The sequence below is a fragment of the Semicossyphus pulcher genome, unplaced genomic scaffold, assembly GCF_022749685.1.
Source record: "Semicossyphus pulcher isolate SPU_LCO1_2020_fin unplaced genomic scaffold, fSemPul1.0.p SCAF_12, whole genome shotgun sequence".
Classification (NCBI taxonomy): Eukaryota; Metazoa; Chordata; class Actinopteri; order Labriformes; family Labridae; genus Semicossyphus; species Semicossyphus pulcher.
The window spans coordinates 24862273-24888606 of NW_027211626.1; the positions used below are offsets into that span (position 1 = coordinate 24862273).

Here is a 26334-nt window from a genome sequence, read left to right on the forward strand (position 1 = left end):
TATCATGAGCGCGGTTTGGAGACAGACGTTAGACAGATCTGCGTCATATCTGCTCCTCTCCTGTGTTTTGATGCTCTGTTGCCTACCTGTCTCAAAAACGACTGAATGATTCTGACTCTGTGTATGTTTGGAATGTCACAGACACCTATTGGGTTTCCGGGCCGGGTTGTTGGGAACCCCTGCTTTAACTGGCAAAGGCAGCTTACTAGTTTTTAGCACGGTGTGGTTGAGAGATAATACGCAAGCAGCTGTTTTACAGGACTCAGCAGTCCATCACCTTAAAACACAATGCACTGGTTTTACAGGACTCAGTGGCCTCTTAACAGAAAGAACACAGTAAAGCACATTTCACAAACAATTAAGACCGCAAGCCGCCATGAAATGGCCTCTGTGCATATTGGGGCGTGTTGCCGCCGTGGGGCGTGCTGCAGCCACAGGGTGTACATGAGCCACAGGATGTGCTGTTGCCAAGAGCAGTGCACTAGTAGGTGGTGTTATCAGCATGCCCCAAATGTATTTGTAGATCTGTTCAGGCTGGGTCTATTAACATACATGTGAAATTTGAAGCAGACTGAACATTGTATTACTAGTGGCTGTTACTAGTGGCTCTTATGAGTAGGTGGCGCTAGGACTATAAAAACATAGTTACATGTTGATCAGTTCAGGGCAGCACTGTCATTAAACCTGTTAAATTCGATGATTAAACAATGTTCACGAGAGTTGATACAGGCTCTCAACAGTGGGTGGTGCTATAGCCACCCACGTCTACAGCTGGCTCCCTTTTTCACGGTTGTAACTCTGGATTTTCCTGGCTGACGGTCGCTTTGCTTTTCAGACTGTTTGCCTTCACCTGAGTGTTGAATTGTTTCTTTTTCTTTGGATTTTCACTTATTTTTGAAGTTGTATCTGTTGTTTGTTCAGCCATAATAAATTACCGTTACATTAACAAAAACCGTTAATGCATCCGCTTAGCTCCGCCTACCCTCTCTGGCACACCAACCACTGCTGGGTGATGGAAACCGCGTCACTAACTGGCCGCCGCTTGTGATTTTTTCCGCAAATGTCGCCACAGACACTCAGCCTGTAATTCTACTAAATTCTGCAAATGCAAAGGCTTTCATCAGTGGACCAAAGGCTCAATCACCATTGTGTTACCTCATTCGGCGATAGATAGTGACATAACAGACATTTATTTACAGGAAAATCTTCCAGATTATTGCTTTAGGGAATTACACAACTTCCTGTTTCATGGCGAGTTTTCAGTGTCTTATCAATACATTGACCAAATTTGGAGATGATCAGATGAACGCCCTAGGAGGAGTTTGTTCAAATATGGACCCTTTCAATTGGCAAAAAAACCCCACCTTAATCTGAAAATCAAATCAGAATGGCTGACTTCCTGTTGAATTTAGGTACAAGTCTTGATGTTAAATATGCATGCCGAATTTCATAAACGGAGGTGAAAGTAACCTCTATGTGGACCCCTTTTTGACACTTTGTAGGGGGCGCTATGGACTTATTTTACAACACACATGGTTGAGTCCAATAATGTATCAAATTTTTGAGGTTATCCTTCAAGTTGATGGAGGATACTTTGCTCTCGTTCATCCCTTCTGCTCATCAACCGGATATGTGTCTCAGAAAATTTAAATTGAATTTCAAGAACTGAATTTGAATTGTAAAAACTGAATGTGGAATTAGAATTTTCAGATAACCTGAATTCAATTTCAGATTATTACATTCAGTTTCAAGTTTATTGAAATTCAGTTTCCGGGTGCACGGTAGAAAATCAAATCTAGAAAAATCAAATCTAGAAAAACAAAAGCTCCGGCACTCACAGAATCATGGATGACTCGGTTTAATGTGGGTAATAGTTAATAAAGACCATTAACCGTTACATTTAAATCTACACCAGTTTGTGTACCCAGTCAAGCCCAGTCAAGTTGCCTTTTCTTTTCTGTGAGTTATGACTATGAATGTATAGTCCAATTAATTCTGAGTGAGAAAGACCGAGTACAGCAGGATCCAGTAACTGATCCAGTGGGTTGCTCACTTCGGCGTGCTAGTTGCCAGCCTGGGAAGCTAATGACCAGCCTAGCCAGTAGCCGATCCAATGGGTTGCTATATTAGACGCATGACTTGCCGCCCTGGTCGAATAGATAGGCAGCTTCTCATTTACCACCGCCGGCCTCTCAGTTACCTTCATTGGTTTATCATTGGCCAGATCAGTAGTTGGCTTCGGCAAGGATATAGCCTCCTTCAGCCTCTCAATAGTCTTAATTTTGTCCTTTTCCCTGCACCGTACTTAAGACCTACAAAACATCTCTTAGCACCGTGACCTAAACTCAACAGGAAGTCAGGCATTTTGAATTTATTTTGAAACATTACTGTATTTTTGCACATTTACAGGCCTCACACTTTAGCAAACTCCCCCTAAGTGCTTCCTCCAATCCACCTCAAACTTGTTGGGTGTATTAAAGACACATTAAAGATTAACAGATGTTCAAATCTTCAGTATTAGTCAAAGAGCATGGCAGGACAGCACCCCAAATTTCAATGATTCGCCATGAAAGTTGATGTAACTCTTGAATGCAATGTTCAATCTGCTCCAAATTTCATATCAATGATAATCTTTATCTACAGATTCTACATTACAACCTTAACAAATTTAAATGCCTATACTCAATCATATTCATATCAACACAAACTGGAAAGAGGCAATAATAACTCACATACTCTGTTCAATCTGCTCAAGATTCCACATGTACGATAAGAGTCCCTACATAGACAGATCTACATGTGCACATTGTGTCATACGGATTGCGCCACCTAGTGATAAGAGGCAGACACCCTGTGGCTGCGAGACGCCCCATGGTTTTGACACACCCCAGCAGAAATAGCATGAAACGGGCCCTGGCACTTCCATGCTATCACTGTTTTTATTCTCTTGATATAAAGCAAATTCCAAAGTAGGCTATATATACCATGTATCCAGCTGTCTGTCATTGTTAACAGAGACTCGAGACAGCGGTGTAGTTCATACACTTCAAACATTAATATAAATCATGCAGCCCTTTTGACATCATGTCACATGTATTTGAAAGCTCTATACAGAATTTGCACAGATCCTTTAAAAGTCTTAAATTACATTTTTAACATTTAAGGTCATAAAAAGTCTCTTTTTTTAATTTGTATTTCTTTTTACTTCTGAGAGTTCTTAAACTTAATGACACTTTGACTGACACATGTCTGAGTACTTGATCAAATCTACACTGTCTAGTTAGCGTTATACGACTTTTTATTATTTTGTTTTGTGCATTTGCTTGTTCACGTGACGGTTAATGGAACGGAAGAGGGAAATGTGGGGAAATACAAGTTCAAGGAAATTTGGCTTCAAGATGAAACATACTGTGAATGGTTGGCAGAGGCAAACAACGCTTATATGGAGACTTGCAAGATATGTGAAAAAGCTTTTAACCTTGGGACAATGGGAATAAAAGCTGTTGAGTCCCACATGAAATCTGAAAAGCCCAGTTTAGCCAATGGAGTCTTTCATGTCTGCTGCTACAACATCAACAACTCTGTACCTAATGGTGTAGCGGGTCGCAGTTAATCCATGATCTGTACAGACACAAAGTTTAAACTCACTGTGTGAAAATACAATTTTACTTCTGTTAAATCCCTATACAAAGACAACACAACGTGATGTGTTTTACTCTGAAGTAAAATGATAGTGGTGTGGACTTCTTGAAGCGTAATGCAGATGCTGACAATAAAGCATCAACGCTGTGACAGAACATAAAGTTTGTGGGGGGATGTTAGCTTAGCAGCTGCTGCAGCTTCCCCGCGGTGCTTCTCCCAGCGTAAGAACAGTGAGGAGAGGGGCTTCTAGGAGCGTATCAGCCCACAGAGATCTGCTTCATAACTGTAAAACACGCCCGACTTGTTTTAGTATTTCTACGCATGGTGTGCGTATTTCACTGCACGCTAGCTGCTTTGTATCAAACACATACTCAGCAGATAATATCAGGGAATTTTGGGAAAGGGAACTCTCTGAAAAAATAAATGTTGCACTTATATTAATCCAATTTAAGGTCGTCCATAGACTTCATTATACAAAATCCAAGTTACACAAGATACACCCTGATGTATACCCTACCTGTAATAAATGTAATGCATTTGAGGGCACTTTGTTCCACTCTCTATGGTCATGTCCAAAAATCCAGCCATTTTGGATAAAAGTAATACAATAATTGTCAGAGGCTTATGCTGCCACTTTGAAGCCAGATCCATTGATGGGCATTCTGGGTACCACATTAAATAAGGCAGAAAAATGTCAATCACAGGCAGTTTTATTATGTATAAAAGGTGCGAAAAAAGCAATATTTCAGAAGTGGAAAGAAGTAGATATATATAAACATTTAAAAGCTTAAACTGAAAGTGTCTACGCAATTTTATTTTGTAAATTTTTGTTTGCATTTCCTGTCCTGACAGTGGAGGTAACCTGTTAGTGAGCCTGCAAAGGAGCATCAAACACATACTCTACTTTCACTCTAACCATGAAGGCTTTTATTTTGAAATGACCAGCTGGTGGATGCTTGTGTTAACAATCGGTCGCTTAACATTAGTAGCCTAACGGATGTTGTATGTATGTTAATTCATCGGTAATACACAAACTCTGTTTCATTGCGCAGTGGTGGGTCCAAAAACTGAACACACAATCCCAAAGTGAAGGCTAACATGTAATGATAAATTGGTAGGGAAATTGCGAAAAAGACTGAGCTACGAGGGATGTAATGCAAGATTGCCTCTTCAATACGAAGTATGCAATCAACCAGCAAGAATGAATGAACAGGAGGGGGAAAAGGATTATGAAAATAATGCTGGCAAAATGGCAAACTTGCAGTTTCTCTAGTATGGAGTTTTTCTATATGTGTTAGTCTATAGTGTATTGAACTCTGTTGGGTTTTGGGGCTGTTAGAAAACATTGTCATTCCCATATAAGTCTATTCCTTTGGCATTTCATAAAAAAATATATTAAATCAGTAAATTCAGCCCTGGTACTGAGATCTGTTTTGGCTTTCAATCATTTTTTAGAATATAAAAAAAAATATCAAATATGCCACACCCGTGTTAATTTCCGTTTGTTCTATTGTGCAAAAAATGTATTCATTGTTCTTTGTTTTGGTCTTAAAATGTCTTAAAAGTCTTACATTTGATTTTTAAAAGTGTGCAGCAACCCTGTTATAAGTAAGATACTGTAGCTGCCTTAGTAAAAGTCTGACAATAAGAGGGATCATGGTGTGCAGCTCTTTTCATCTCGTATGCTACGCCTTTATTTCCTTACACTCACTTTGTTCTTTTTCATCTTATTTTGTTACCTACATTCTCTGCTATTCCTTTATATGTGTCTCTGTTAAAGATATCTCTTTCCTTTTGTTTTCAGGAGGGTGATGGGGATGCGTTCCTGTGACTCTCGCTGTCTTTTCAGTGGTTCCAAAGGGGAGGTCTGCTGTATTGAACCGTTGCGTGCTCCTCCAGACTTCAGAGACCATCCAATCACACTCTACTCTCTGTTGGCTATGGCTTCTCTCACTAAGGTACACAAACCATAGGGGTCTGGCTGCAGACCTGCACCCTGAGGCCTGTGTGGCTGCAGGCTCCTCTCTGAGGCCACCTCCTCTCTCAGGACAGGAAGTCACAGACCTTTGTACGCTTCCCAAGGGACGTAAATAGTTTTTACCACTATGCTTGGAGACAACAGTAGGTGATTATTTTTCATTTTCCAAAGCAGTGGGGGAAAAAAGTTTGAATGCACTGAAACTTGTATTTTTTTCACAGTCTACTGCTTTAAATAAGTGTAGATTTTAGTCAAACAAATAACTGAATGTTACTCCTGTGTGAAGGACTTGTTATTATAAAGGTAGTTATGCAATCCAAAAATAATATCCATGTCCAATGTCCAAAATAGAGACAACCTTATACAATAGAAATATTGTAATTCACAACAAGCTTAAAATCTGAAAAGATTAAATCATACCTCAAGGTAATAATAATCCCGGATTTCCTCCGGGATTTTGCTAATAGACACCATGATCCTGAAACCATTACTAAGAATTCAACCACGGATAATATTAACCAACGCAACCCAATAGATCAAGGAGCGGTCTCCTATTATTATTACACAACAACGGCAAAACAGACAATGTAAGCACAGATAATATCAGGGAATTTGGGGGAAGGGAACTCTCTGAAAAAATAAATGTTGCACTTATATTAATCCAATTTAAGGTCGTCCATAGACTTCATTATACAAAATCCAAGTTACACAAGATACACCCTGATGTATACCCTACCTGTAATAGATGTAATGCATTTGAGGGCACTTTGTTCCACTCTCTATGGTCATGCACAAAAATCTAGCCATTTTGGATAAAAGTAATACAATAATTGTCAGAGGCTTATGCTGCCACTTTGAAGCCAGATCCACTGATAGGCATTCTGGGTACCACATTAAATAAGTTAGTTTTATTATGTATGGTGCGAAAAAAGCAATATTTCAGAAGTGGAAAGAAGTAGATATATATATAAACATATAAAAGCTTAAACTGAAAGTGTCTACCCGATATTATTTTGTAATTTTTTGTTTGCATTTCCTGTCCTGACAGTGGAGGTAACTTGTTAGTGAGCCTGCAAAGGAGTCGGCCTGAGACTGCTGGTCTGCAGCCAGACTGTCTTGACAAACACAGCTCTTTTGATAGTACATGCATCCCCTGCTTATCCACCAAGCTGTAAATATTTTGATACTTTGCCTTTTGGTTTTCTTTATCAGATTTTGGTTATTGGACTTAAGCCTTCACTGAAAGTCTGGATGACTTTTCCATACAGCAAGGTAAGTTTTTCTTTCTTGTTTATCTGGCCCAGATATTTTTATACAATGATTATTTATTTTGCCCATGATTCTGACTGCCTTTTTAATTTTTAAGTTTTTAATGATTTATCACACCGTATCAAAATCTATGGCTAGCAGTGTCATCACGTGTCGGCAATTGGATACTAATTCTCTGTTAATTAGAGTGGAGAGCATTACTTGGGAAAAGTAGGGAAAAGTATCAAAACAGTTGGAATTCTTTGCAGACGATCCTCTATACAGAGGCTCTATTTTTTCTTACAGCTTCTCATCCTCAAATTCCATTCCATCCCTACGGTCCTGTCATAGCCCATGTTCCTAATTACATCACCACAATACAACAAGGTCCAATCTTCGTCCCCTTTCTCAGTCCTTTCAACGCACCATAAAGCAACATCACCTGAAACTGGCTTTGCTCAATAACCATTCACTCAACAATTGAACCCTGATTCATCTCCACTGTGTTCTCCTCTTTAAGAGAATCTGAATGACTGTGAATTTGCCATAGAAATAATGGAACTGCTACAGTGTTTTAACGAATACAACAGGGGTATTAAAAAATTGGAACACACTGTAGCCTGGAGTCTCTGTTAACATTGGCAGACAGAGTGACAGAGTCCCCGTTGAATAATCGCCACAGTCGCGGAACATATACGAGTACGTCCATTCTTGATTAAAAGCTCTGTGTTCGTTCTGTGCTCATGTTAGAGCATGCTATGTCTACGTTTCCCTGACTTATTTTCTCCCTTAGCATCTCTGTAACGCTCCTCTCGACTGGCTCCACCGTGCGTATCTGTGTTCTAACACACCCATTGGGTCCAGTCGCAAGTAACAGATTTGATTGCCTGAGCAGCGTCGCGTGTGATGATTTACAACGAATGCATTGGTCTGTGAGTTTCCTGGATCCCCCAAATCACTATCGCAAAAAAAGCTGTGCAGCTTAAAATAGATGCGGCTGTCAAAAAGTAAATAGGTCCAGGTCGGGATACAACAGCAGCTGGGTCCAGATTCGGACAGTAGGGTATATACCATACAATTTTCTTGTGTCACAACCTGGATTTGGTCTGCTTCCCTAATCATACAATAACTCAATTCTCCAGCCTCAACCTCCATATCTTCTGGCCACTTTTTTTTGTCATTTTGAGTCATTTTGGACCTTCACATCCATATTCCCATCCTGTAAGTCGAAACCCAAATATCCTTCAGAAAATGAATATTTATCTCCCATTTAGCTCTTTCACCCTCTGTTGGTTGAATGTCTGCCTCCCCTTACATGGTTCTTGATCATTTCTTTAGCCTCAGCTAGTATAATGTACACACTAATGTCCTGCCATGATCATCTTGCTCCTTCAAACATTCATTGACACACGCAGCTCTCTCGTATACTGTCGTACTTTATCAAATTAAATCTTGTGAATACCAGCTTCAGTTTCAAGCCTATAGACTGCCTCCAACATTACAAATAGCTTTGATCACAGTGTGGACCACCTACTATTCACATCTTATGCATTCTGTCTCCAGCCCCCCTTTCCTTGAAAAATAAACTTCTCATACTAGGTGACGACATCTCCAAATCCAGTTTACAAGTGTAACTCTATCTTTTAATTTTCTAAACCTACATTGACATTATCTACAGCATTCTCTCCTATTCATCGACTTTATGCTCCCCATTGGCAACATCATACATCATCATGGTCTCCACTTTGACTGCTGTGTTCATGTCATTGAGCTCTATATCTACACTTCATTTCAACCACAACCACATCACTTGACCACACTGGCTCACTGTACTTAAATCATGGAAGCAATTCCCTTTCTCAAACAAAATTTTCATTTACTAGACTTTGTCAGGAGAAAGTTTAGCTTAGGTCCGGGCCACATGGCAGCAGGATTTTCAGCTTTATATTAAAACAACTCTGGGCATTTGAAAGATCCCTTTTAGAGGCTTGCAACTGATATGATGTGATAAATTCTCTCTCACCAGTCGGATCCATCCAGTGTTCCTCAGCTGGCCTGGCAGTTTGTTCCTGTTCAGAAGACGGTCAACCCTATACTGGCTTTTTGCAAAGGAGACACAGTCCACTTCCTTCTGGTATATGCACACCTCTCTATTGAACACAACATAACAAGCCAGCTGAATTGTGAATTGAAGTTTTCTGAATACGTACCTACATAACTACTTTTGATTAAATATGTTCCTCACGTCTGTATGCAAAACTGCTTCATCAGTGTGTTCTGTGAGTTATCTCAGTGAGCTCAGCAGTTCTCTTTACTTCTGCCTTTTTAATTTAGGTTAAGAAAGAGGAGACGGGGAACATCCATGTCATCAAACAAAGACAACTCCACCTCACCTGTGACATCATAAGCTTAAGTGTAAGTACCTGATGGTGACAACGACAATTACAGATTTTTAATTGCTCCCCTGTTCCCCTCAAGTCCATGAGGGCACAGGACTCTTTAAAGGGTATAATCAGCGTTAAGTGTTTGAGGGCTCTCTGGTTGACTTTTTGAGCCCTTAGTACACACCTTCCATAAGTCTGCAACTTTGCTTAAGGAAATAACCCACAATGCAGTGTTTTGGGTATAATGGTAGGGACAATGTCTAATAGCACTTTGTTGAAAACAACATCGGTCCAAAGTCAATCTTAAATAAGTTAATCTCTTTTTAAAAATTCTGCATAAAAACTGTAGAATTTGTATGTGCGGAGCTAGATTTTTGTATACTGGTTTCTGTTTGTAGTGCTCTCTAGTCAGGTATCAGCAGGCTCTGGTTGCATGCAGAAAAAACAGTCCATGTGAAAAGCAAAAAGTGCAGAACACAGTCTGCCATAAGACCATCCAGAGAGAGAGAGATCCCACCAGAAGAAATGTTTGTTCTATTATATTTATTAGCATAATGTACTCCAAGGGCCACTGCACTGTAAAGGGCCATTAACATGTACACTATTATAAAGTGTAATTTTTTTTAAGTCAAACAAAAAAAAGAAAACAGAAAAATATAATTTAAACATCAAAGCATGTGTAGCAGAGAATGAGAGTTACGTATGTAACTACAGTTCTAGTAATCTTGGATAACCGCCAGAGGTGGTGTTTTAAGCACTGAATAACACCATATTGCGCATGCACAGGTCAAGTAGCTGTACCAAAAAAGTCACGTGTAACCCGCGATGTTGTCTGACTGTACAAGGACATGCCTCCCTTCTTGGTATAACAAGAAGTGTCTGAGTGCATCGCCCATATGCTCCAGTCCATTGACATGGTCTGTGCAGACCTGAATAGACCACTGCCCTTGAGCTGTATGGTTTTGCCAGACTGTGCCCAAACCTGAGAAGGAGGCATTGGTCGTTACAGTGTCACGACGGGTTAGAACAGGTGACAAGGAGACAGAACAAGGAAGCACAGCTGAGACACCTTGAGTCTCCTGTGCCTGTTCCACCTTGCGTCCAAGTGGAAGCTGTTGAGCCACCTTTGGAGGGGGTGCAGCGACAGCAAACCTCAGTGAATGACGGCTACTGTCAGGCATAGATATTGGAAATAAGGCAGCTACCCGCCTTCTCAGAAGAGGGAAAGGAAGTAAGGCAAAATAGAGGAATTGTCTGTGGTGAGAAACTATGCGTCCATTAGGTCGGCTGATGTAGACCATTCTGTGTCTCTGCCTTCATCTACAGCTAGCAGAACTTCTGCTGAGCATATGGAAGCGCATGACCTTCAAGCACCTGCAGGTGCAGGACTAGGCTGTTGGGAGGGCGGGCGATCAGGGGCCTGAAGGACATGGGCTGACCGCTGAGCAGGGCGCTGTGCTGGGCACCCGGTCCTCTGGTCATTGGTGTAAGTTAGTGGCTGAAGGCAGCGTTTAGGTGCAGTTGAGGCACCCCCAGGCCTACTGGGGGGCTGCATGCCCCTGCTGAGACCAGAGAGCTGCTGCCTGTTCTACCTGGATGGATGGATGGTCCATTCTAGAGCTTCTAGAGCAGCCGACCCAAACAGCTCCCTGGCTCCACAGAAGCACTGCAGAGGGTTCTTCTGCATCCAGCTTAAGGGCCTTGTCCAGAGGCACAATAAGCACCGCAATGGTTGGTTCAATTGCTGGCATGCGGCCCAGACCAACTTTGGCCCCATCCTGCATTGCATGCGCAATATGGTGTTATTCAGTGCTGGCGGTCAGGAGGGTTAAATAAAAGAAGAAGAAGAAAGTTCCGAATTATTAGCCTAACCGAATTATTAATATTAACCTAACCATTATATTGTTACCTGACAGAAGGCCCGCCTCTACATTCATCTGATTGGACAATGATAAAAAAACGGCAATGATGTTGGGAGCTTTTCTGCTTTGAGTTGACGTTTTTTTTTCAACTAGAGGTGCTCGGAGCGTTTCCTCAAAAACTCGAGGCGCTCTGCAATGCAAAAGCAGCGCGCAAAAAGCATCCCTCTCATCGAAAACAATTCCAAATGCTGCACCCAGCTGCTAAAACACGCTCTGTCTGATCGGGCCCTTAAACAGTTCTGCTGGACAGGTAATTACCCCAGCTTAATTTCTGCTGTATTTGTTTTCAAAAATGTTTCTACATTGATGACAGATTTCTGCGGCTACTGTGATCTTGTGTTATGTTGGTGTTGCAGTCAGGCTAACGTTGGCTTGTTCCCAATGCGGCTGCTGTTTAATGCAATTTCACGGCGGAGTGGCTGAACATATCTTTGTGTAGTGCCCAGGCAGTGTTACCATTTCGGACTTTCTCCTGATAGTTCTGTGTGCCTGTGCTCTCACGGCTAAATGTTCTCAACGTTAGTGTGTTACTGCTTAGTTGACTTGTTTTTTTCCGCAGTTTAGTAAACTAGGGAGCAGGAGGTTGTAATCTTTCAAATTTTGAGGCAACGCCCGCTCTCTTCTCCATCATCAAAACCCAGTTGGAGACATGATCAGAGTTTACAAGTGTACCACCTGCCGTCCACTGGTTGTCACTGAGACTGAGTTGCTGCTTTCATGTGGTTGTGTATATGTGCTTATATGCTATGAGTTATTATATGTTATGAGCCTGTGGATTTAATAATTTGCCATGATGAGTACAAAGGAGGGACACAAGTATGATTAAACTTCTACATGTCTTATGTGTGAATGCAGATAAATATGTGTTTGCTGTTGTGCAAAGTGCTTCACTTGTTGTTCTCCTGTCTCTGTGTCTCTGCAGTGGATCAACAGTCGCACAGTGGTCTTGGTAGACAGCCATGAAAAGCTGCAGGTTGTGGACCGGCCCAGTCAGGAGGTTTTGGAGACTCTGGATTTAGAGCAGGTGCAACTGGTCTATAACAGCCGACATTTCAAATCGCTAGCCACTGGAGGGAACGTCTCCCAGGCTCTGGTGAGTGATTAGCTGATGGGGACAAGTTCAAACTTAATCTTAAATGGGTCAGGGGCAAAGGTAAAGTTGAAGATGAATGATCTTCAATGGTCTTTACTTTGAAGCAATAGCTTTGGAAGGTTTGCGTCTCAAGAACCTTGAGCATTGAGCAATTTAAATTGATGGATTAAAACACTATGGTGCTGCTTGAAATGTCGTATTTACATAAGGTGAAATGGTATTGGTAAATGGACTGTACTTATATCGTACTTTTCTAGACATCCCACCAGTGAAATGGCTTCACACAACTGCAACATTCACCTGTTCACACATACATACACTAATTGCAGAGTACGCTTTGCAAAGTGCCATCTTGCTCATTAGGATCTGATCACATTTTTAGGCTGTGCCTTTTAGGAGCAATTTGGGGTTCTGCGCCAAGGACACTTTGACATGTGAACAGCAGGAGTCATTGATCGATCTGTAGATCTTCCCATAAGGGAACGACACCTTCTACCTCTAAACCTCAGCTGCCATAAAAAGAGTTATTTTGATGCATCAATATAAGGCCTTTGAAAAGAAATACTTTTTGAGACGAGATAAAACAGTCCCCTGGGGGACACTGCTCCCTAATTTATTTAAAGCTTGGTCTCCATGAATCTTCAACTTCATGCAGGACACAATATTTGGGGCACTTGTTCTTAAGCCCTCTCAGGCTTGATGCACTGAGGGGGGATTGGAAATTCACTTGTATGTAGTGGAGCCCATCTGTATGGTAGCTTGAAGAGACGGACAGCAACCCATAATACTTTGAAAACCACAGCCACTGGAGGGGAAACAATGGGTGTAAACATATAACCAAAGTATGACACAATGACAAAACGCTGGAAGTGATGTCAGCATGGTAGAGGCTTACTTTGGTGCTCTGTGTCTATCACAGAGAAAAGTTATATTGACTATACAAACTACACACTCTCAGTCAATCTTAGTGTACTTTCTCCAGACATGCCATGTCTGTCTGCTGGCTCCCCCATTTACACATTTGATTGCTCAGTCATGTCGATTTGCCCTGTACCACATCGGGAAGATCAGACCCTACGTATCAGAGCATGCAACACAACTGCTGGTACAGGCTCTCGTAATTTCACGCATAGACTACTGCAGGCCTACCTACATGCACATTCAAAAGCATATGATCCAAAACGCAGAAGCGTGACGTGTCTTTAATCAACCCAAAACAGCACGTCTCTCCACTCTTCATATCCCTCCACTGGCTCCCAGTTGCTGCTCACATCAAATTCAAACCCTGTTGCATGCTTACAAAACAGCAACAAAAACAGATTCTGCCTACCTGAAGGCCCTCATCCAGGTCTACACTCCGTCCCACACACTGCGCTCTGCCAATGAAAGGCGCCTGGTACTCCCATCACAACAGGGCCCTAAGTCTCTAAGTAGACTTTTATACTCTGTAGTGGAATGAGTTACCAAACTCCATTTGGTCCGTAGAGTCACTTTCTACCTTTAAGAAGAAGCTAAAGACCCAGCTCTTTATGAACACATCTTCACTTTATGATATTGATGCTATTGATGATGATAACATTGAGGATGTTGATGCTGATTAGGATATTCATGATGATGATGATGATGATTATATTGACCTTGTTGATGTAGTTGATGATGATAAAAAAGAAAGAAAAATAAACGCCCTGTGCACTGCCTGTCGGCAGCTGTGTCCGTTTGCACTTGAAGCTGTTCGTTGGCACTGACTGACTTTGTTCCCTCCTGTCTTGATCCTTGCTTGTGTTTTATCTGATGTTCGTCACTTTGGACAAAAGCGCCTGCTTAATGAAATTGCTGCTGGGTTAATCGGCAAGACTTTCTCTCTTCGTTAGATACGGAAATTTGGATCCTTTTTTTTTTTTTTTTTTTCACTTTTTACTCTCTGCATATTATCTTGTCCCTAGCAAGTTTGATTAGATCACAATATGTCTCTCCACAGGTTAATTTCAAAATTATTTTCCTGTGCTCTGAAGTGTTAAATTATCAGATAAGATTACAAAATGTAAATGTTTGGAATTTTTACCTATTATTTATGTGATATCCTATTTCCATGTGTAAATTAGTTGAAGTTGTTTTTTAGCTAAAGCTAATATGAGGTTTTGTTAGTCTGAGTTAGCCAGCAATAATGAGCTTAAAATACATTTCATTGTTAACAGTGTGTGTGTGTGTGCCTCACATCTTTGTTCCAGGCTTTAGTTGGAGAAAAGGCCTGCTACCAGTCAGTCTCAAGCTACGCTGGGCAGATTGTCTATTTGGGCACCAAGGTACTTTGTTCGATGTGTGTATTTGTTCCATTAGTTGTCTGTGTGCTCAACAGCTGTGAGCTGCCATATCTGTTTTAAAAGTTTATAGTTAAAGTTATATCTCAGTGCAACAAGTACACAATGTTTCCAGTCTGTGTTCCGCCTAATAAAAACAAAACTAAAGAGGAGCAATGAACCAGAGCGTCCCTCCATAGAGACTTGATTGTGATTGGAAAACAAAAACAGAAATTTAGGAACTTCTCCTCTAGAGAATTAATTTCAAGCTTAAGTCAAATAAAAGGATGGAGGTATTGTAGAGTTCCTGGTAGCACTGTTAGAGGAGAGAGATGCATTGTCCCTATGCAAAAAGAAATGCATCAACCTTGTCATCCCCCTTAAACAGATGAACATGAAGGTAGTTAATTGATGCAGGTGCATTTATTTTGCACTTTTTTGGGTTAATTTCTGTTTTTAATTGAATGATTTGAATGCTGGTCAGGGAGCCATCTGAGGTCCAACCTGCACCTTTTTTTATTAAATAAATTTGAGTAGTTGAGAAATTTCAGAGAAATGTAGGGCGCGATTTGTCATTAAGGAGGTGGTGGTGGGTCCTGAGGCAAGACCAGTTGAGAACCAATGATCTATAGTATAAAGGTAGAGTGATAGAAAAAAATAAAATAAAAAGAACAAAGTCAAAACATATGCAACAATATGGTCAGTGCTTGCTTTCATTTGTCACAAACTGGGTCAATATCTTGTATATTCTAATGCCAATGTGACTTGATTCGATTAAATGCAGTACCATCAGAGACAGGGGATTCCGCAGTCTGACTCTAACTATTAAGACAGGTGTTGCACTTTCTGGAAGGTTTAGAAATCCTAAACCAAGCATTTCACACAAGTTGCTCTTTTAACATTGAGGCTGCTTGGGACATAATGTAACTCTTAACCCATAATATATGTTGTCATTCTACTAATTTAGGTATTTTTGTCAGTGTCAGGGATGTCATATTTGTTTTTTTGTAACCAGTTTCTGGACGTTATGCGCTAATATTCTGTGTAAAAGCTGAAAAAGTTTGACATGGATTTTGTTTGTCTAACAACATTATGTTCTCATATCTCCCAGTCGGTTCACATTATGGCTCTAAGGAACTGGAGAGAGGTATGTATGATATTGTTTGTATTAAATATGAGAACAGATAATATTACTTATTGTGAAGAATGTTTTAAAATAAGTGAATAACTTATGATCTCACAGGATTGCCTGAAGCCATGTGCATGATAAAGAATACATTACACAGTATCATATGGCAACTGTTCATCTTGCTTGCCAAGAATTTTTCTCTTGAAATATATTTTTTGTTCAACAAATATACTAAGTTACTCTTTTCTGCTAATTAAGTTCATAGCTAAAAATGTGAAGTTTTCATGTAAATCCTCGATCCACCTGTATTTTATCTTGTCATACTCAACACATATCACTGCAAATTAGTTTTCAGGCAGTAAAAAATATATGTAAAATGAATAGAAGATTTTAATAGAAGATGAACGTCTTCTTGGGATCCGTTGTACTGAGAATGATTTGTCTACATCAGTAGACAAACCACTGCTGGCTTTGCATCTTATCCATGTCCCCCCCATGTCTCTGTCTTTGTCCAGCGTATAGACTGTCTGCTAAAGCAGGAGCATTTTGTTGATGCTCTCTCTCTGGCCTGGTCCTTCCATGAGGGAACTGCTAAGGCTGTGGTTGGTGGGTATAATACATGTCACAGCTCTAGCAGCCTCAATCTGTTTATCACAGCCCCACATGTATTTGTAATTCATTGGTAACATTATTTTTTTAGGACTGAGGATTAAATAACCTTTGCTTAATAGCACTGGTCCAAGGAAGCAGACTCCACACAGCAGAATGCATATGATGTGCTTCATAACCAATCTTCCAATTATCTTGTAATTACCATGCCATGAAAGCAAAACAGCAAAGAATGAAACAGAATTTTGGCACTAATATGGTTAAAGTCAAAGGTTTAAAAAAATATATATATATTTTCATTATTCACATCTACCAGTGAGAGCCATTTTGACATATGATATATGAAAAATAAAAATAGAATGTGTTCTGTGTGTTTTATTCAAGGCCTGTTTGGAGATCCAGTAAAAAGGAAAGGATTGGTAGCTGATAAGGTAAGAACAGAAAACTTCTGCAGTCTTTGTTAAATCAAACTGACAGTGTTCTCAGACATTCTTGTACTATTTTTTTTTTTACATGTACCACTTTCTGTGTCTGTAGATGGTAGAGGTTTTTTTCCAGTTTGCAGAGCATGCTTTAAAGAAGTGTCCGGAACAAGGCAAGATCCAAGCGGTTGAGCAACATTTTCAAGTAAGCCTTAAGAACACACCTTACAGTCTGCCACTGAGTCAGTATAGTGACAGAATACTAACAACTTAATAAATACAGTTGGAAGACTCAGTGTAGGCAAATTACATACATTGAACCGTTGTACTGTTAATCGTATAGTTCAACATTCAACTGTTTATTAAAAAGTGTACTAGTCATTTAGACAAAGTTGTGCTTAATTCAATATCTTCTTGTAGACTTATTGACATTTCATTTCAATACGTATGCTTCAGCACTGTCACAGACAAAGATGAGAACCATTGCTTTATTAACATGACATTGACAGAGTCTGTGTGACTGTTGAGAATTAAGATGCTTTCTTTTATTCACTGAAGAACATTAGATGTCAATTTCCATCTCTACCTCTCTACATCTTTGTTAGGATGTGGTTCCAGTCCTGGTGGAATACTGCCTGCTGCTACAGAGGGCGTAAGTATACACGTGAGGGGGACTCAAACTTGCCACTCATCAAGTTTGGTGAGGGAATCATCTGAGTGCAGGGTGAGGTGTGTGTGTCTAATTGCCCCTGATTAGGACCAGGTTTGGGAAGCCTACTCTTGAGTTCTGTAAGGAGTCATTATCTCACCGTCAGAGGTCGACGTTTATTCAGTGTTTGCTCTTGTTGTGTAGGTGTTTGTGATTCCGCACAAGCTCCACAAGAACTTGTCTGCTTGATTTGCTCACAATTTCCAGTTGGTTTTTGTCCCCTTTGGTGGCAGATCCAAACCAAACAGTGATGGAAGTGCACAGAACAGACTGGATTATGGTGGTGTAAAACATGATAGGCCCACTACCACCTGCTCCACTGCGGTGATAGCGTTAGATACCATATTCAGTTCCTCGATGTTTTCCTTTCTGAAATTTCTCAGCTCAGACAGAATAGCTGAACTTAGATCTCCTTCTTGTTGTTCAGCTGCTGTCGAGCTTGTACTTTCGTTACCAGCCTCATGCTGCGTAAAGTAGCAGGATTTCGCCTGGCTGCTTTTAGCCTCTTGCATTGGGATTTCAATTTAGCTCTTAGGTTTTTATTTTGGTTACTCATTCTGCTGTATATCTCGGTATGTTGAGCATTCTTAGATCAATATATATGGAGGATGTCGTTGAATTATAGCTGAGGGTGGACGGAGCTGTGCCTAGAGTGCAGCCATTAGGTGGGCAGTTCTACTGGAGGTGCTCAATCTATTTCAAAGTGGGCTTTGTTGCAATTCATTTATTGCACACCAAACACCAGTTTCTGGGACATTAGTTTTAAACTATAATAAAACAAAACTGTTAAATCTATTTGTTCACAATGAGTTGTCAAGGAGGCAATCTTTTAAACATTTGGTAACAAGGTAACATTTTGGTTTTCCGCATTGGTGGCAGAATATTTCCGATATAGATGAGGAAAGGGAAAGTAAGTTATAACTCTGTGTGTGTGTGTGTGTGTGTGTGTGTGTTTGTGTGCGTGCCTGTGTGTCTGGGAACAGGGACCTGCTGTTCAATCACCTGTATGCTCAGCTGGCGGAGAACATGGTTGCCAAGGGGGTCTTTCTGGAGTCACTGGAGTCATATATTGTTGCTGACCGCCTTGGTCACCTCACCACGCCCATCATGCGGGACCTCCTGGCCCATTACCAAAGCACTGGTAAAATGGACAGCTTGGAGAGATGCATTGTCCATCTGGATGTCACCAACCTGGATATACAACAGGTGTGTGTCTGTGTACAATAAGGACTGTATAGTCAGCCAACATTAGCATAATCAGAATCTAAATTTCCATTGGTATCATTGTCACTGAAGGTCTACAGTCTGTGTGCATCTGTGTGTTTGTTTGAAGGTGGTTCACGTTTGTTGGGAAAACCAACTGCATGATGCGATGATCTATGTTTTCAACAGCGGTATGAATGACTACATTACACCTATGGAGGTAAGTCCTGATCTAAAAGGTTATTTCATACATTTCAAGACTAACTCCGAATTGTGTGTGTTAATATGCTATAAATGTAATTTTAGGAGGACTTAAGTGTCAATACGTGAATACAGTCCAAACCATTTGCCTTTTAGGCCTTAACCAGCAGGTTGGGGCAATCACTTAGTTTTAAGTTTATTATTTCCTTCAAAAAGCAAAGGTCAAGGCCAAATAGTTAAATACATAATGCCTGGATAGTGGTGGGCTGGCAACTTTTGTGAAAATAAGCAAGAATACCTAGATCTAGTATCAAACATAAAAAGGCCAAAGCATCTTCCCAAAAATTACATTAATGTACGAAGTAAACTGCAACAGCCGTAGATACAGGCATTATTTGCCATTTTCTGTTTTCCCAGCATGTGATTTATTACCGACTGCTGTATGGAAAGAAAATTGAAAAAAATATAACATAGTTAAAATAGTAAGTAGTAGTTCAGTAGTAATTGCTTCCTAAGCTTCCTTCATGATAAAATTCTAAATATTAGAGACATAGTCCGACTACAAACGCACAACATTAGGCAACCAGAACACTTCTGACACCAAAATCATACAGAACAATAAAGATTCTGCATTTTAATGCAAAATGATCCCAAATGGAGATTACTTGTGAAAAGGTTCAAATTTAATCTTTCTACGTTAGAAAGCCTCACTTATTTTAGACTAAATGAAAAGCTTAGCTGAACATTTGACCTGCATACTGCCATTAATCAGCTATCATTGTTTATCAAAGTTTCAGGAGTGGGATCATCAAGTTTACCAAACTCAATCAATCAATCAATCAATCAAATTTGTATAGCGCCAAATCATAACCAGAGTTATCTCAAGACACTTTACAGAAAGAGCAGGTCTAGACCGACTCTTTGTTATGTTATTTAAAGAGAGGCCCAACATGAATCACCATGAGTAGCACTTAACAATATTCGGCACATTGGCAGAAAAACTTCCTTTTAACAGGCAGAAACCTCGAGCAGAAATGTAAGAAAGAATTATGTGTAAAATGCAGCCAATTGACCCATTTTTTCGTTTTAAATGAGAAATAATTGATAACATTCCACTATATGTTGTCTATATACTCCATGCTATGTTTCAGAAACTCCTTGCAGTTATTGGCCCACCACTGAGGTATGGGAGGAGCTTAACAGGTAAGGGTGGAAACCACAGACACCAACTATTCTAAAGGTAGTGATTGTAGAGAGAGTATGATACGCATAACTAATCGTCTGTAATGCTGCTCTTTTTCTTCTTGGACAGATGAGGAAGTGGTGATGGGGAACAAACTTCTGGTGTACATAAGGTAAGTCAAGAAGATCTGTTTATACCTTTAGGCCATTCGTCCTAACTGTAACAGCTTCCATCAAGGTCAAAAGTTTGGTATCTACCAATAAGTGCTACTACATGTTCACTGTCAATGAGGGGTCCAACATCTAGAATTATGATTAGAGATGTCACAAAGGGACAGGAATGTCCTCCCAGTACAGGATGCCATCTGTGGTGTTTATTACAAAACTATTGGGAGAGCAGAGTAGTGACTGTTGGTAAGGGTTAAGAATTTGACAGTAAAAGACTTGAGGTGGATCAGGCTTTCTTTCGCTAGCTGGTGTGATCTTGAGAAATATCTTGAAAGCTATTCATCATTCAATCAATCATTGTGTAATATAGTATAGCAAAGGAAGTCCATTTTATGAAGCTACTGACCCAGAGTTCTTTTGTTGAACTTACTTTCATGCCATGTTAAAAGTCCATGTTTCTGAAAAATGTAAGTGCTTCATTTGAGCCGGTCTTAGTCCTTTTCTTGTGTATTTGATGATTGTATTTCTTGTTTGTTATTGTTTCATCTTTATTGGAACTGGAACTGGTATGCTGTCTTGGCCAGGTCTCCCTCAGAAAAGAGATTTTATCTCAAGGGACTTCCTGGTTAGATAAAGGTTAAATAAAATAAATAAAAAAGAGGCCTTTCGGACATCTGTAGTGCGTGATTCAACAGATGACAGGCAACTTTTAGGATCTACGATCTCAGCACTCGGCCTACTTCCAGCGCAACACCTGCTAGAAACCAACTCTGATCATTGCCTGCTCGATATTTAGTAATGTAAATTTAGCGACACCAGACTGAAGTGATGACGTGATAGCTTTTTGTTTGATCATGAAGCCTGATGCTCGTCCACAGTTCTGTGGTTTATCAGTGAAATGTATGAAGTACGCAACAGAGAGAGAAAGATCTGAGTGAGTGAGATCCTTGTAATTAAACGCCTGTCCCCCCCCCCGCACTGCATTATTATAAACTATGATGATCTGCTCACTCACGGTTAACATCCACCGCTGCTGCACATTCACAGCATGTGGAGACGTAGTTTATACTTTATAGTTGCTGCACACGGAAATACGGGACAGATCGTGACTCTTGTTAAGTCAGAAGCAGAGCATGAGAAACACACAGGTCTGTGTTATACTATCTGATCCTCTCAACGTCTTCTCTCCCCACGCTGCATGATTAAAAACTCTGATAAACATTCAGCTCATCTCATTCACAGCATGTGGAGACAAAGTTTAATGGAAAACAATAAAAACAGCTCTAGTTATCTTTTTAGCATTGTGGCCAGGCTGACAGAGTCATAGCTCCATTGAGCCATGTATCCCCACAGCCCTTAGTAGTAATTGCTTCCTAAGCTTCCTTCATGATAAATTTCTAAATATTAGAGACACAATTTGTAACCTTCTGCCCTTAACTAGTACGAATGTACCGTTGGGAATAGCTCGGAAACCAGATTTAAAGCTAGACCTTCCTGAACTAAATCGAGTTAATATTTCAAATAAACCTTTAGTTAGGACCTCTTCACTAGATGTGATCAATCTATCTTTATCAAGAGGTTATTTGCCACATTCATTACAGGGATAATTCAGATTTATGGACACCAAGTTGCATGAAATACTTGATAGTAGCGTAGTGGATGCAAAGCTATTGGCTTACTCACGGAGTCCCGGCGTACCACAAAGTGGTCCAAGGAAGGAAAACCACCGACAGGCTCATTGATGCGCATGGGGAGCAAAGGCTGGCCCGGGCAGTCCGATCCAACAAAACAGCTACTGTAGCTCAAATTGCTGAAAAAGTTCATCCTGGTTCTGATGCTGGTGTCTCAGTGTGTTGGGTAGGGGGCTGCGTAGCCTCAGACCAGTGAGGGTGCCCATGCTGACCCATTTTTGTGTTTGTGTGTGTGTGTGTGTGTGCGTGCATGTTTGTGTTTATAGTTGCTGTCTTGCGGGACGGGCATATCCACTAGGAGACATTCCTGAAGACCTTGTGGTTCAAGTCAAGAATCAGGTATGTAGATATTCTCTACTGTACTACTGACAAACTAAAGACAATCTTTAGTGTTAAACTGAGAAAAAGTTCTGATGATTATTTAAAATATTTTTAGCATTTTTGGTCCGAATCAAACACCAAATTGTTACAATGTTACAATTTTTTGGTCAGCCCATATTTCTATCAAATGCAGCTAAGCTCTAGTGTGTGGCCATTAGTTATAGCTAAGAAAGTTAACTATCTGGCAGCCAGGCCAGGAAACGCATGGCAACAACGCTGTCCTTGTTAGCTGTTAGCTTATGTCCAGTATAATAAATTGTCATATTTAACGTTAACGTTATCACCTACTTTATGAGCAACTGCCAACTATGTTAAAGTTTGTCCTCCGATCTTTTATTGATTCACTTGTATGTACATTTGCTTTTTTATGTAGTTTTTTGTCTGCATCATATGTTATCCATGTTTATCCTAATTTACTCTAATTATTAGTATGCTTTAAGCTATAGATACATGTCCTCATTTATCAGAATGTGGTCACAGACTGGATAATCTTTAACCCATTGAAACAGCAATTCATTCAAGTTATTCATATACCTTCTGTAAAAAGGTTAAGCATTATAATTGTGGAATCTTTTATTTGTGTTATTAAGCATTGAAGCTCATGTACAATGACTACTACAGGCAGCCAGTACTAATTAATGAGATTCATTTTATTGTTTTCTTTTTGTGTTTTTGTGACAGGTGTTTGAGTTCCTTATACGTCTCCATTCAGCTGACTCGTCAGAGGAGGAGGAGGTTTTCCCTTTTATCCGTTCACTCCTCCACTTTGATACCCGAGAGTTCCTCAATGTCCTCGCCATGGTGAGGTTTCTTAATGTCACTGTAACTCTTAATGCGATAGTGAATATGCGTTTTGAATGCTGGAAGATGGGATGTTTGTATCTTGGTCCATTAATCTTAATCAGCTCCTTTTTAACACTCCTTTCACTTTTATTACTCGGGTCAGTTTACATGCAATTAACTTTTTTATGCAAACTGTTGATGATTACATAAAAAAAATGTGTACAGCAAAACTTGAAACTGGTTGTGTTGGCCTGAGTAATCATTACCATAGTAAGATACCAGTCATTTACCTATACATATTCATAGGTGGAGGTCCACACGGTCTCTCACCTCCACATCATGCTGTTTCAACCCAACAGTGGAAGTTGCTTGTGCAAAGACTGCAACTTTGTTCAGAAAATGCCCAGCTGAGCTGGAAGCACTACTGCTGAGGAAGAGCCAATGGAGGAATATATTATTCTTCCTCTCTATCAGATAATCAAGATTTAATGCTATATTTCTAGTTTAATTAGCCCATTACAGGGGTTTGTTATTTTATTTGGCCACCTTATTAACGCATGGAGGTGTTAGTGATATCTGCTGAATCTGTACCTCGCTCTCCAGCCCACTAAGATACAGTATTAGTTTACTCTTACCACTCTAGCCACACTGCACCAATTACAAAAACCCACAGTTACCCACCTGCTGGTGAACAACGTGGAGTACTTACAGTCTGTCAGACCAAGTAAAGATGAAATATTGCACTGACATAACTGTTATTGTTGTTCCATAACTGCTGGATGAGAAAATTGCCAACTGTTTGCGAACAAATGGAACTGCTTAAAAAGTAAAGATGTCGATCTTTTTTTTAACAAATTGCTTCCACTGCCTTTAAATGACAGTTTTTGCAGGTTTCAAAGTTTGTCATTAGTACACAAGTTAATAATAAGTCACCATTTCTCAGCATTCAGCAGGACATTAAATCTACCTGATTGTGACTGACTTTTACAGATTTTATTTGTCACAAGTTTAAACAATATGTACAGTGAAGTGTAGGTGTACTCATAAGGCTGTGCTAAAAGGCAGTATATAAGATAAGATAAAATAATAAGATAATCCTTTATTGATCACCAGGGGGATATACTGATAATTAAAACAAGAGTTAAAATTATAATTAACAATTAAGAAAATAACAAATGTCATGTTATAAATGTTAATTTATTTCTGCTATGAGTGTTAGGAGCTCGGTGATCGAGAAGCATGAGCTCCACAAGTTTGGGTTCTTCCATGGCTCATCTGAAGTTTTTATACATCTTGCATTGTTCAAAATGAAAATGGATTGCACACAGTTGGGGATGCAGTATAAATCTTTCAGGGTTTTTTTTTTTTTTTCCTTAAATAAAAATATGATGTCACATTTGAATGCAGAGATTTGTTTTCAGTTGTTTTTTGTCGTTTATTAATTTGTTTTGACTTTATTCTAGACATTTGAAGACTTTAAGAATGACAAGCAGGCCCTAGAATACCAGCAGAGGATAGTGGACATCTTGCTTCAGGTAAAATCATGAAAATCCATGTGCTGTTGTGTTTTTTCACATAATTAGTTGCTGTGCAGACAGCGTGGAGCATAAAGAGGGGCTCACTAAACTGTCTCTCTGAAAAGATCTTGCAGCATAAATCTTTTCTAGGTTTTGTCAGCAAATGGGATAAATGGTAAATGGACTGTACTGATATAGCGCTTTTCTAGTCTTTGCGACCATTCACCCATTCACACACGCATTCACATGATGTGATGGCAGAGGCTGCTACCTAAAGTGCCCAACTGTCAATCAGTTATCACATTCATACCCGTTGGCTATGCCACTGGGAGCAATTTGGGGTTCAGTGTTTTGCCCAAGGACACTTCCACATGTAGCCTGAGGGAGCTGGGGATCGAACCTCCGACCTTCCGATTGAAAGACGAGCCACAGCCGATAAGTAACTAGCATTGACACCATTTACAGTGAAAAAATTATCTTTGATGTTTGAGCATGAAGGATAATTTTTTAATTTCACTGTTTTTTAAGGACAACAATACACAGATGCTGGTCACGGAATATCTAGCTTTTCATTCCCGTGTGCATGTTGACAGGTTAGAGCAGCCACATAGCCACTGCTCAGGCTTGACAAAATGTAGAGAATAGGAGGTTCTCCTATTTTTACCTTGAGTGTGTGGATATTCATATTGATATCATTCCAACAATATTGCTATTTTCACTTTAGTTTCAACATCTATACCTGTAGCATATGTCACCGAAAAAGAAAATGACTCATAACTGCCCGTATTCATTTCAGATTTTGGTCTAAATAAAAAACAAATACGATTTATATTATAAGAAGTTGAAAAATTTGATTACTAATCAGAGACAAACTCTATAAAGAGAAAGGGCTGGCAGCAGCAGCCCCTTGTCACCTGAGGCAACATTTAGGTCACCTGAAGAGCAGCATGTCAGAACAATACAGTGTCATTCTGTCTCTGCTAGACTGCAAAGAGGTGCAATATTATCATACTACTATTAAAGTTTTCATATTTCTGTATCTATTTTTTTCTTTGATTAGTAATATGCCTTTCTGTTTACGCAGGTGATGGTGGACAACTCAGACTTTAGTCTTTCCCAGGTCGGAGGGCTCTTCACCTTCTTGGCTCGCCAGTTGGCCAAACCAGACAACACACTTTTTGTGAACAGGAAACTCTTTGATCAGGTAACAAATCAGATCACTTTAATACCCAAAGTATTACATTAGAGGTCATAGTATCCCGATAGCGTAAGGCAAAGTGTACATTTGCTGCACAATAGCCAATAAATGATTATACACATGAAAGTGTATTTAAAAATGTAACAAAAGTGTCTCTTTGGGTTTTCTCTTCTTTAGACTTATGTCTTATGGTAAACACAAGCAGGAAGAGACATTGTTGTGGCTTGTTGATGGAGACATAAACAGAGTACTCTGCAATCACAAATCCACCAGTGTTGGCAGTAGGATGATGCTTGGGGATAGTGGGATGGTGGCTCCAAATCATTTCTAAATATGTAACAGCACTGGACAAGTAGGATCCACCTATTCATATTGAGTTTTAAAGTGCATCTGTTTTACTTGAATATTTTTGATAGAAAATGTATGTTTTTTTTTCAATTCTGAACTCATACTTCAACTACAGTGGACAAAATTGATGCAGTTCTTCACACTGGATTGTTTAAGTGTTTTTATTTAAGTATTGTTAAAGAAAACGCATTTTTTTATAGCATGTGACCCTGTGAAAATATATACCAAA

The 26334-nt window shown here is 39.8% G+C and overlaps 1 protein-coding gene across 1 annotated transcript in view; it reads left to right on the forward strand.

Moving 5' to 3' along the window:
* Nucleotides 1–26334, forward strand: part of vps8 (VPS8 subunit of CORVET complex) — a 79177-nt gene that overhangs the window by 33769 nt on the left and 19074 nt on the right. Inside the window, exons 10-28 of the mRNA XM_069658328.1 lie at nt 5447–5600; nt 6833–6892; nt 8895–9002; nt 9203–9283; nt 12097–12267; nt 14496–14570; nt 15676–15711; nt 16209–16299; nt 16687–16733; nt 16840–16929; nt 17330–17376; nt 18417–18639; nt 18767–18856; nt 19989–20040; nt 20150–20192; nt 22145–22217; nt 22941–23060; nt 24506–24577; nt 25644–25763. Of these exons, the coding sequence (XP_069514429.1) occupies nt 5447–5600; nt 6833–6892; nt 8895–9002; nt 9203–9283; nt 12097–12267; nt 14496–14570; nt 15676–15711; nt 16209–16299; nt 16687–16733; nt 16840–16929; nt 17330–17376; nt 18417–18639; nt 18767–18856; nt 19989–20040; nt 20150–20192; nt 22145–22217; nt 22941–23060; nt 24506–24577; nt 25644–25763 (1753 nt within the window). The remainder of the gene's footprint in view (nt 1–5446; nt 5601–6832; nt 6893–8894; nt 9003–9202; nt 9284–12096; nt 12268–14495; nt 14571–15675; nt 15712–16208; nt 16300–16686; nt 16734–16839; nt 16930–17329; nt 17377–18416; nt 18640–18766; nt 18857–19988; nt 20041–20149; nt 20193–22144; nt 22218–22940; nt 23061–24505; nt 24578–25643; nt 25764–26334) is intronic.